The 13,112-nt window shown below is 32.1% G+C and overlaps 1 protein-coding gene across 1 annotated transcript in view; it reads right to left on the minus strand.

Annotated features, from left to right (window-relative positions):
* Nucleotides 1-13,112, minus strand: part of LOC148942772 (cell adhesion molecule Dscam2-like) — a 551,837-nt gene that overhangs the window by 98,508 nt on the left and 440,217 nt on the right. Inside the window, exons 16-18 of the mRNA XM_089101980.1 lie at nt 9,115-9,278; nt 3,907-4,079; nt 1,446-1,592 (exon numbers count right to left, since the gene is read on the minus strand). Of these exons, the coding sequence (XP_088958106.1) occupies nt 1,446-1,592; nt 3,907-4,079; nt 9,115-9,278 (484 nt within the window). The remainder of the gene's footprint in view (nt 1-1,445; nt 1,593-3,906; nt 4,080-9,114; nt 9,279-13,112) is intronic.

Consider the following 13,112-nt stretch of genomic DNA (forward strand, 5'->3'; position numbering starts at 1 on the left):
TACGATTGTGCTCCATGGATGAAAGAACACAAGTGGAATATTTGAGCACAAAATAATTTTTTTAAGAAAACATGATGTGGCCTTTGGGCTTTGAACACGAGATTATATGGTAAGTATAGCTTAAAATAAAGAAAAAACTATGGTAATCATCAAGATAGATTTGTTTGCAAACTAACTATTATAATAAAAAAATCTTACTGCTTCGGATTCAGGAGAGCACAATTTAATGAATTTTTGTTGCTCCTTTTTAATTGATCCGTTTAATTGATTTTTGCTCGTTTTGTTGGAAATATATATAACTATTAATTTCTTGCCTTAGGTTAGGTTAAAACAGTAACTAAAAAACTAATAACAAAATCATAATGAACTTAGGGCCTAAATTCCTGCTCAAATATATTGAATTATGTTCTCTAAATCAGAATAAAAGAAAATAGCCTCAAACGGTAATGAAGACTATTTTCCACCTGAGGTAAGACAGAAGGACTTGTATTCCTTTATGGATTAGACTGGAAAAGAATTGGAATAGATAGAAAGCAGCTAAAAAAATCCGTCAAATATAGGGTATAAGCCTAGAGAAATACCTGGAGAGAAGAAAACATGTTAAGAAAACAATTTTTACTTCATAATATGTAGAATAATCATAGTATTGTATTTCGTATGCAACTAACCTTTATCTTGAAATATTTTAGTGTTTTTCCAATTTTTCGAGGAATTTTATAAATTTTTCCCAGTAACCTTTGTTTAGTTCTGAAAAGTCTGCTAAATGCAAAACTTTCAACTCCAGTTTCTGGTCGTTATTCTAAAACAAAGCACCATCTATTTTTTTCATAGAATTTTCTTTAGTCAATAGAATGTTTTCATGAATTCTGTGTTAACCCCAAAGCAATTACTTTAATGTCCTCTATAAACAAATTTTGTAAAGGCCTAAAGGGTGCTCTGTGTCAGGGATGATTCAAAACTGATAAACGAAAAAAAATTTCAGAGTCTTGAATCAAAATCATTAATATATATCAGAAAATTGAAAAAAAACACTGAGAAGAGTGAAGATAAAGGTTAGCTGCGTGCAAATTGAGTTAACTATAATCATCCTGCATATTATGAGGTAAGAATTATTTTCTTAACATGTTTCTTTCTCTTCAGGTAGTTCTCTAGGCTTATACCAAACACAGCTCTTGTGAATGTAGTGAGATGTGAATTTTGGTATCATAGTATTTAGTTCAGTTCACAAGGGGAATCCTACTTGACAATTACCAAAAAACAATTACTTGATTGCAGAAAGATTTAAAATTTCATTTCCTAGTTTTTTACAGTTTGTTTTGTATATTAGTAATGGATATGCAGCTTGAGTTTCAACGATATTTCATATAAAAAGCTGACATTGCGCGATGCAATCTTGTACAAAAAATTTGAATTCAAAGTTTAAAAGTAGCTGATAATTTACTCACACAGTATTGGTTCTGATTCTTCTATTGTGATCTTATAAAAAGTGAGTTGGCCTCGTAGTGTGCTTGTTGATGCTCCTGTCCAGGTTACCTTTATGCTTGTTGGAGATACGCTCAAACATTTCAAGTTAGATGGAGCTGATTCTGGCACTGAAACACATATCTTAGAAAGAAAGGACCACCAAAGTCTTTTTACATCATGATAGAAATATGAACCAGTAAGACATTAAAAACTGATAAGGTTCCATATCAGAAACTTAATCACAAGGATCAAAACATATAAAGCAATGGAACATAAAACATTGTACAAATTCCCCTATTTTCACACGGTTCTTTTTTCAAGTGTATTTCCTGTGTTCATGAAACATAAGGTCAGAGTAACTTTGCCTATCACGGAATAATCATGAACAGAAATAAATATCTTGATGCACAGAATGTCCTGTTTTTCTGCTTAGATCTTTCTTGAAAGGTAAAAAAGCTGTAATTTAGGTATTTCTTATCTGAATATCTGACTTTTTCAGTGAAACTCAGTAGTTCACACTTAATTGTAACACTTAATTCTTTGAATCATCTACCTGGCTTGGCAAAAAACTACACAGTGAGATGTAATTATAGCATCACAGTTCATTAAAAACGCGGATACAAGATTTCTAAATATTAATTCAATTAATGGAAGGAGTGGTGAAACAAAAAATCTTCACAAAATAGTCTACTGTTTTATGACAGGTAAGTTCTAAGATAAGTTAGAGTAAAGATTAACGAGAAACAGGTCAAAGCAAAAGACAAACTTCTTTTCCAACTTTGATGAAGTTTCCTTTATGTAATTATATCCTATTCTATCTATGTCTAGTCTAGTTTCTAAAGCCTTAAAATATAAAAACTTCGAGTTCGCACCCAAGTTTAAAAGCAGGCAGAACCATATCTTCTGATCGGAAAACTGATAACCAAATTTCCAATAATTGGGTAAATGGATGAATCATACTTTTATTCATGGATTAAATAATCGTCCCTGAAGACCAGGATTTTCGATAATTTTTCTTTTGATTGTTACAAAACATTAAATATTAGAAGTGATGCAAAAAGTTTTACCACTGCTACCAAACCGAACCGTGAAAAACAAAAGGTGAAAACTAATTCGGTAAATTTGGTAGTACTTTTCGTCCGTAACAATTTAAAGGTATTACAGAAACCTGAAAATAATAATTTAAGGAATAAACATCACAAGAATTTGATTTCTTACAGTCACATAAGTTTAACATCACAGAGTATATCTTATTCATCTAGAATGAGCTACTCTAATTACTTATCATATATCAAAAGTGGAGACAAACAGGCTGATTAAGGCATCTGGGTGATATTTCAATTATTGGTTTTCGACGTTGCATGTCTGAGTTTTTTTTCTTGGTGTCTGAAGATCAACAATGAATTTAATATTTGTACTTAATGAAATATAAATTAAATAATAAAAGTAATACTTTTGGAATCAGAAGAAAACAAGAATTCTATTGATAAATGAATGAAGTTGAAACACTATAGGGATCAATATAACAAAATAGAATAACTGGTCTTTCAAAAAAGATACTCTTGTAGATAGGTTATATAATTAAAAATTTGTACTTTTTAAGCCTTAATAATTTTAACAATAACCATGTTAATGCATAGCTTATAGTTTTAGCTATTCAATGAAATTCAGGTTATTTTCCATTCCTATATTCTTTACTAATTCAATCACTTTTGTTTACCCAGTTTACTCCAAATTAAGGGTAGTGTTTGTTAGTGTTTGTGATTTGCTACAACATTCAGGGAAGATACACTTTCTAGGGCTCCATGATGATATATTCTTTTGCTATTTTTCTGCTGGATTTATATATGTTTTTGTTTATTTGCAAATTTGGCACCCGCTAAGTGTTAAAACTGCATAAGGGATAAAGGATGCGGGACTAGACTCTAAAGTCCAAACCAACGGTGCTAATATAATTTTTTGGACGTAAATTGTTTTGCAAGTTTATACTTAACCAATGTGAAGAATCAGATTTCCTTTTTACTATCTTTGGTACTATAAAAAGGATGGGCAGCCTAATAGTTTCTTGAAGTAAAAGTGCATGACACTAATTAAATGCTAAAAATGTTATAGTTCAGTAATTTATAATTTAAGTAAAAGAAATTAGCCGAAAATATTAATAAAGGTTTTTTCGAATGACTAAAATTATATAAAATATATATAACTACAATCAAGATGACTGTTGAATAACACAGTTACACACGTAGAGGAATACAGAGGAAGAAAAGCTGTCCTTTCATTGTTTGTATTTCTTGAAACAAACATCTTACTTTCAGAGCTAAGTCATGTTCTATTCTCAGACAATAATGACAAAAAAGCAAAAAAAAAACCACCTTGATCTGCATCATTTGAGGAAACACAGTAAAATACAAGCCGTAAACGTATACTAGGATTTCAACTTACCATCCGGCAGTGTTTTTAATGAAATAATCGTAGAATTTGGGCCATTCCCAGCTTTATTTACAGCATTCACTACTACGTAGTATTTTGTATAGGCACGAAGACCATAGATGACTGCTTCAAATGGACCAGTTGAGTCTCCTCCTTCATAATTAATTATAGATGTATTGAAAGATCTATAACAATTAAAAGATCTGGTAAACTAATATAGGCATAATTAATTCAAATATATATATTTGCTCAGCAGTATTAGCTTGAAATACTTAAAGTTTAGTCATACGTAATTAGACTAATCAATAATAAATAACTAGGTTAATTAACAACATTAGTTTAAAAAAAATAAAGATTTGAAGGAGCCAGAAGGGAAAAGGACAAGCGTACAAAATGTTGTGGGAATCTTGCTATTTTTAATTAGTATATATGAGGTCTGTTTTTTAATCTCTGATTGGCTATAAGAATATACGGGTGAATTAAAAAAGAAGAAGACATTATCAAAAGTAATATGCAATCCAGGCTACTTCTCTACATAATTTCCTTCAAGATTGAGGCGTATTTCATCTCTGTAAACAAGCATTGTAATGCCCTCTTAATGGTTTGAAAAAGGGACTTGGGGTGGAGACGCTTCCAAATTAACCAATCAAACAGTTTGTGGTAACGAACTGTAAGTAAGGAGTGACCCGGCTCAATAGTAACCGAAACCCTAAAAAACGAAAAATTTCTACCAATAGATACATCAAAAGGATGAAATTTTTAGGCTGATTTCATATATATAAGTTTCATGAAGTTTAGTTTTACCCATCAAAACTTACGCACCTGAGAAAATTTGCTTTATTTTCGAAAAAAGAGGGAAACAACCCCTAAAAGTCTTAGAGCCTTAATGAAAATCACACCATCAGATTCAGCGTATCAGAGAACCCTACTGTAGAAGTTTCAAGCTCCCATCTGCAAAAAAGTGGGAGTTTGTATTTTTTTCCAGAAGAAAGGTAACGGATGCGTCTTTATTTATTGTTATTTCAGGAGTGATCGTATCAATCCAGTAGTCCTAGAATATCGTGAGAGGGATCGCTCGAATGGGTATTAAAATTTCTAGTGCTCTTTTTAAGTGACCAAAAAATTGGCAGGCAACTTGGCCCTCTCCCACGCTCATTTTTTTCCCGAAGTCACCCAATTAAAATTTTGAGATAGCCATTTTGTTCAGCATAGTCGAAAATCTAATATAAATGTCTTTTAGGATGACTTAATCCCCCACAGTTCCCAGGTGAAGGGCTGTAAGTTATGAACTTTGCCCGTTGTTTACATATAGTATTGGTTTTGGTTTATTGGAAAGCCATTTAGCCCAAGAAAAGTAAAATTAATATGCAAATTTCGTTTTACTTATTCAATGACGGTGAGCCAAAATAAAATCTGCATTAACTAAAAAACAATCAGAAATGAAATAAAAAAAAAGTATTTTTAACTGAAAGTAAGGAGCGACATTAAAATTAAAACGAACAGAAATTATTCCGTATATGAAAGGGGCTGTCCCCTCCTCAACACCTCGCTCTTTACGCTAAAGTTTTTTATTGTTTTAAAAAATAAAGTTGTAAGACAGAGTCAAACTTCAGCGTAAACAGCGAGGTGTTGAGGAGGGGACAGCCCCTTTCATATACGGAATAATTTCTGTTCGTTTTAAGTTTTAATGTCGCTCCTTACTTTCAGTTGAAAAAAACTTGTTTTTTTATTTAATTACTTAAAGAAACCATCTCAACTCACTTCAAATAACTGGCTTCACTATGTTAAGAAGTTAGTGCTACAAAACCTGTTCATACATATGATAAATCCAAGGGAACCGGCAGAAAATTTTCCAGGGGGATGGGGCAGATGCCAAAATAACAGTGGGGGTTGGGTGACGGGGAATATATTTCAGGATATTTTTTTAATAGAAATAAGTCTATTTTTAAATACTTTTAGTAAAAAAACTCTCAAATAAAAAGAGATATTAAATTGCATACAAAATCAAACAAAATACAGTAAATTTTAAACGACAAGGATTCCTGGCAAACAGATCAATTTATTTAATCAATATTATATTTAATTATTATGCATTTAATCTTAAAAGAAAATCAAACTCAAACCTAAATTACAGAAACATTTATTGCTTCCGTAGATTATAACAGATGTAGACTTATACAATTTGCTATGCAATTTTCTACGCCTAAGAATAGTTTACATAAGGAGTAGGGATACTCAAAAATCATCCTGCCTGCATAGATACCACGTTTAGATTTTATAACGGCTCTGTAAAATGTACTTCTTTCATATCAGGATGATTCTCACCCTCGAACTTAAATCCTTTATATATTCAGGCATTTAACAAAATAGAATAGCGAAAGAAAAACAAAATTTAAACTTACTATCCAGCTGTCAAATCGACACTCTTTCTTTTTATTATCCTATTCAACTAAATAAATTGAACAGGTTAAAAAAAATGCGTCACAAGAGAATCTCATCAAATAGTTTGTGATAAAAAACTGGAAGTAAAAAGTGACTTGGGCCAAAATTCACCAAAACTAAAAATGGAATTCTCATGACAATTGCTTTACCGGCAGTAGTCTGATTTTCAAAACAAGGGGGAAAGACCTTATTGAAGTCATATAATTTTAATGAAAATTACACCATCAGATTCAGCATATCAAAGAACCATACTGTAGAGGTTTCAAGATCACATCTGCAAGAATGTGGAATTTTGTAATTTTGCTAGAAAAAAGATCTCGGATGCGTGTTTATTTGTTTGTTTGTTTATCCCAGGGGTGATCGTATTGACTCAGTGGGTCTAGAACCTCGGGAAAGAACTTATTCTAACAGAAATGAAAGTTTCCAGTGACCTTTTAAGTGACCGAAAAAATTGGAGGTTGACTAGGCCCCCTCCCAAGCCACTTTTTCCCCAAGATCGCTCGATTAAAATTTTGAGACAGCTTTTTTTCAGCATAGTTGAAAGGCCTAATTTGGAGGTAAAATGACCCCCGACAGCCTCTGGGGAAAGGTTTTTAAGTTATAAAATTTGCCCATTGTTTTATTTGGTATTGGGAAGTATGCATACACTTTTTGGGTGGGGAGAGGAGGACGAATTTCCTGCTGGGAGTATTTTGCACGGGGAGAATTTTCTATGGATAGGGTAGCTTCCAAGGGGTGAACTTTTCAGAGGAAACTTTACACTGGGGGAATTTGTCAGAATTCCTATACGAAATACTTGGTTATCAAACACCAAAATATTTAATGCCTTTAGACTCAGTGTTTATAAAAATTTGCCTATTATCAAAGTAGTTTGTTCAAAGTAAAACATTAAAACTAAGATTTAAGAAAACCAAATAAAAATTTCTAAATCAATATATGAATTTAATTTTCAATGCCAAAACGAATATATTTGACAACTTTATACTTCACAACTTAAAAAAAAAAAAAAATTCAAAGTGACAACTAGATAAATACAATCAATCCTGGAAAAAAAAATGATAATCAAACACAAAAAGCGTATCCGTTCTAGGGGAAAATACAGAAATTCCCAGCATTCCGTTCAGGGGAAACATTTATGACTATAGTGGCTTCACATATAAGCTCATGGGTACTCTTGCAATGCAAGCAAAAGTTGACGGCATATTTTTATCGAAATTGCCCCTTATTAAGTTGTTTTCCTTGTGTAGGGCCTATTCTATAATTATACAAACTTTCTGTTGTATTAATAACTGCACTAATTATTAATAAATACACATTTAGGATCAGCATGAAAAGCTGATTCTTTGATTGAAATTTATCCATAGTTACGCTCTTACACTTTTGTTATTGAATTTGATTTTTTTTTTTGTTAATCCAACCAAATCATATAGAAAAATATTTATGGAAAACTGGAAAGGAGTCACTCAGTCACAAATTAGGCAGCCAACAATGGGGCAACCCACATTTTTTCAATGGTTCTTCTCTATTTTGCTCTCTTTTCTTTGGCTTCCTTATAATTGCTTTGTAGTCCCAAATTTCCAGCCCCCCCCCCTGCCCATGGATAAATACCTCAACTATCAGGATGATTATGCAGAAAATATCTACTATTATCAAACACAACCTTATGCAATGAATTTTTTTTCTTTACCAAACTTTCCTTTATAGCCAGTCTGAGTCTAGAAAAAGAAACAACCCTCGTCATTTCCAGATTTTGTCGTCAACGCGTCCTGTTATTAGAGGCGTTTGGCGTTGTTTAGGCCATATTCTATTTGTTTATTTGTTAGTTATTTGTCTTTTTCTGCTATAACTTGCAATTTGAAAATGTTTGCTGATAATTTTAAAATATATTGGTTGTTAAAAATAATTCAGATATTCTGTTAGTATAGAAGGATCTAAATGGTTTATGCAGTTGGTGTCTAAAAATTCTACGCTTGCTAATGCTTATAAGTGAAATATTTTGCATTTTCAAAGCGTATATTGTAATAATATGGCTGTTTATAACATGCAGGGCTCTAATATTGCATTTAGTGATTCAGCTTGGGACCTTGATACAACCTTTAAAGCTCATTTAACCTTTTTCACTCCTTGGTTCATCTTATTTTATAATATAAAAACCTTGATTTGGCATTCCATTTATAGTATCGATCGTTCAAACATTGATTAAATAAAAAGTTATGCCACTAAAAAGGTTCTTTATATTTTTTGCCTCATTTATCGACAATGTTTGATACTTTTATAAATGTTGTCACTTAAACTTCATTGGGGTTGATCCAAATTTATGAATACGTCCTCAATGATGAAAGGTGCGTGTATCGGGGATCCTAGCTCACGTTTTCAGTTTAGCCTTTTTACTCTTTAACCTAGCAGCATCAATACTGAATTAACTATACCTGATGGAATTAAAAAAAGATGGGTAAAAATTCTTTTATTAATTGAGTGTATATAGTGTATATATATAGTGAGGCATAGCCTTACCTCACTTCAACAGCCAGCAACATAAATTCATAAAACAAGTAACTACAAAGTATTGCTTATATTATTAGAATTCAATTTCCTAAGCAAATGTTTCTTTTCCAGCTGATTTTTTGCATACGAGCATCACTCCAGGGAGCTTCAGAGTCAAACTTAATATTAATTTCCTACAATAGGTCAAATTAAATTAGCATTTTGCTACAAAATCCATATCACAGTTTAAAATTGATTTCTGTTATTTTCAGTTTTAGTTAAGGAATTACTTACCCAGAGTCTTTAATAAATAAACTGTAATTTAGTGAGTCGGAATACCAATATTCTTTTGCTGGTGACTCCCATATAACTTTCAGACTATTGCTTGATTCAGATATTAGAGTGATATTGACTGGCACTCTGCTAGGTGGTTCTGGCATTGTCTTGATTTCCAACTCCTATAATCATGCTTCAAATTAGTTCTTTTTTCTGGAAAATTCAACCAAACACTATTTATTATTATAGGATTGTAATTTCTAAGATTTTAGTTTAAAGATACTTTATATTAGTTATTTAAGAAAAATTAGCTATACGAAAGTAAGGAGTGACTTGAAAAAGAACAACAAATACCTTTAGTATAAAAATAGCTGCCCTGACTTTAGCCCTGACTCAGTATGTAAAAAATCTACCTGTTCTGTTACTGCAGTGATTAGGGAAAGAATATCGACATTTGCTTAACACGGTAGCATTTTAAGTTTAAACATTTAAATACTAAAGAGAGTAAAAACGAAATCTGATTATTTGTATTGATTAAATGAGAACACACAATAAAATATAATTTATTTTTTTCTAAGGCAGGAACTTGTATTTGGTTTCTAGCTCCTGTCTAAAAAACGTAAAATTTTTAATTTTTTCCCCCTTAAAACGACCATAGATGATTATTTATTTATTTTTTTCCCATGGGTAATCATATCAAAGTAACAGTCCTTGAAAAGCTGGAGAGTGCTCCTTTGGAAAGAAGTTAAAAGTCTTAACGACCTTTTTAAGTAGCCATAAGAATTGTGCCACGGAAAAGTAGCGTTTTCTGCCATTTTGGACACTAAAGACCAGTTTTTCCCAAAGAGGACCAAGTTCTTATCGGTTGAAAACTCTGAGATAGCCAATCGATTTTAAAGTGTCAAAAACTTTGGATTGCGCTTGCCCGTTTCATAGGAAGCAATACCATATGATTCCTAAAAAGTCACGAATTCCATACAAGATAAATGGTAAAACTGGAAAGGTTGAAGTTGGAAACAATCACATTTCCCATCATAGAAGGATTTTATCTCTCATTTATTGGACCTTTTAGTATACATGAAAATTTTATCCCGGCTCTAAGTTCACAGAATTTATCCTTTGGACGTATCCCCCAATATTCAGTCGAATCAGAAATGTGCGAGGCTTATTTATGAACCAGTGTTATCATATTCGCTGTTTTCCCTTAAAAAGAAAAAAATCGTCAAATTTTTTTTGGGCTCACTATTGTAACTAGTTTTTGCCCGAGTAGTAATGCTATTATTTAATGTAATATTTAGTCTCCCACTCTCACAGGCCTTTCAGGGGTCTAAGCTATGTAGTTTTTTCTCTTTTTTCTTTAAATAATTTGACTGATTTATTAAGTTATAACCTTTGGCCTACAACATCACCCTTAAAATGATGAACCTCATGAAATTTAGAAAAATCAAAGGCATCCATTTCAAGAGCCTCAAGATTTTGATTTCCACAATTAAACCGCACAAACACTTCAATTTTCAAGAAACTGAATTTTTTTCACATCTCTTCATTTCTTATAGCTAAAAATTTCTAAGTTTATCAAGTCAAATCCTTCGCTACTTTCAAGAAATTTCATGAATTTTACATTTTCAAATTTCTTATAAAGTAAAATTCTATAATTTTGAAAAATAAGCCTTTCACTTTTTCCTTTTTCTGAGAAAATTTCCGCTTTTCTGCTGAATAAATCCACACCCTTTTCATTTTTTTGGTAAATTCTCATATTTAAATTTTTTGGTGAGTAATTATACTCTTTTTCATTTTTTGGTAAATTCTCATCATTTCTTTTTTTACTGAGTAAATTTTAAAACTTTACTTTTTTCCCAATCAAATTTTAACATTTTACATTTTTGCTTATTAAGTTCTCACTTTTAATTCTTTTATTGAGTATTTTCTCACTTTCATTGCTTGCTAAATATACTATTTCCTTTCGAATGTGCTGTTGTTAGCCTTTGAAGAAATTTTCCCTTTTTAAGTAAATTCACACTGTATTCATTTTTGCATGCTAATTTGTAACACATTCCTTTTTTGCTTACTTAATTCTTATAGTTTGTAGTATATCTGTTAAACCGAACTTTTTATTTACTATACAAGCCTTTATACGCTTATTCCTCAACTTTCACATTCTAAATTTCCAATTTTCCATACTTTCGCGCTTCGGCTTTTCAACAATCAGACTTTTATTTATCACATTTGAAAAGACAAAAGATTCGTAATAGAGGCCTCAAAACTTACTGTTTACTCTTTAGACCATGAAAAACCGATTGATTTTCTTAGAAATCACATTGCCATTGATAACAAGATCGATTGTTGCTCCATACTGACATAATTTTTCTCAGTGAGGGTCAAAATATTCACATATGCCTGATATTTGATGTTTTAGTAAGCATATAAGGCACTGTATTAAAATTTAGTGAGGAAAGGTTGCACTGTCAAAAATTCACTCAGACCCCTCTTCCAGAGGAGTCAATAAGCATTTGCTTTGAAAAGGTATCGACTATTCGAAAAAAAAAGATTTCCTGTGACTACAGTGACTACTGGAGAGGGAATTAATAAGGATTTTTCTTCTTTCCATAAATGTTTACACTATTCAACAAACAAAGAATAAACATAAAAATAATAGTGAATTCCTTATTAATAAGATATTCTCATTGTGCTAATAAAAAACAACATAATTTAATAAGTATCTAGAGGAATCGAGTGCAAAAGCTACTCGTTCTGAAAATCATGGATCAACTTTGTTCCCCATTTTTCCTTCTAGCCAAAAGTATTCAGAAGGTGTTGTCTTCTAACCGCATGCAATGTGACCCTCTTCTTAATGTCATGGGGTCACCATAGGTTCGATACAACCACCCTGGGAAAAATATAATTTGCCTCCTTAAAGTTGTGACCTATTTAGATTATTTTTGTGGCCGGAAATTTCAATATGCCAGCTTTAAGAGAAAAACTATGTAGCCGATTTTGAGGCAAGGTTCTGGCACTCGGCATGCGACAGGCTTGTACATATTGATTTTTGTTATAAGTAGCAACCCCAAATGAAACACCTCTGTTTGCTGCTCTTTCCTCAGGAAAATGGAAGGCTCTACAGCAAATACATATAACGTTGAAGGGTTCCAATGACGTAATTAACTTTCGGTATTTTATGGCAACTTTGTAGGTTTGTACAGGGCTTTGCGCCACATTCTGTTGGCATCGAAGATTGTGATGGCGTTTTTCCTCTAACATAATAAAGGAACACTCTTCACTTTCATTTTTGACTTTTTAATTCGTTCTGCTCCTCGTTTTCGCGCGCCTTATAATCACAGATTTCTTTGTTCTCCACTTTGGGTTGTAATTGTCGTTGACGAAAAAATTCTGACTGTATGTTCCTTTGTTCTTGATTTTCGTTCATCATTACTTTAGACATTTTTTCAATGTCCTTTACCTTAGCTACTTGGATTGTTCTTGTCACGTTTGAGGGTCTAGGTTGTTCATTTGTTGTCTAGGTATTATGAAACTACTTAAAACGCCTTTTATAAATAGACTAATTACACTTGGTATTTTACGCATAGCTACATTCCTTTTGTAATTTTGCATGCGTAATAGATATAAAATCGATACGGTCACTTCTGGAGGGGGGGGGACGATGTAATCTATTTTCTTGAAATGTGCTCTTCAATGTCACGTCACTCCGATAATTTTGTTTCCAAATTAAAGATCTAAGAGAATTTTCTCAAACTCATGATTTATGTAGATCGTTTCTAGAGGCCAGAAAATCCCAGGATGCCAATGTTTCAAAATGTTTTTGACACGTTCTGATTCTCGCTGGCACTTGTAATTCTCGTTGCCCTTGCATGTCATGTAGTCACGTATTTCTTTATAATTCACTTTTGTTTCTGACTCGTTTCAATTCTCACTGTCACTTATCTCCTACCTACATATTTATTTTGTTCTTCACTTTCAAGTTTGACTCGATATACTCGCAATTGTGGCAAGTATTCTAA

This window comes from Artemia sp. Qi Xiang Cuo, chromosome 16 (genome assembly GCF_049724085.1).
Source record: "Artemia sp. Qi Xiang Cuo chromosome 16, ASM4972408v1, whole genome shotgun sequence".
Taxonomy (NCBI): domain Eukaryota; kingdom Metazoa; phylum Arthropoda; class Branchiopoda; order Anostraca; family Artemiidae; genus Artemia; species Artemia sp. Qi Xiang Cuo.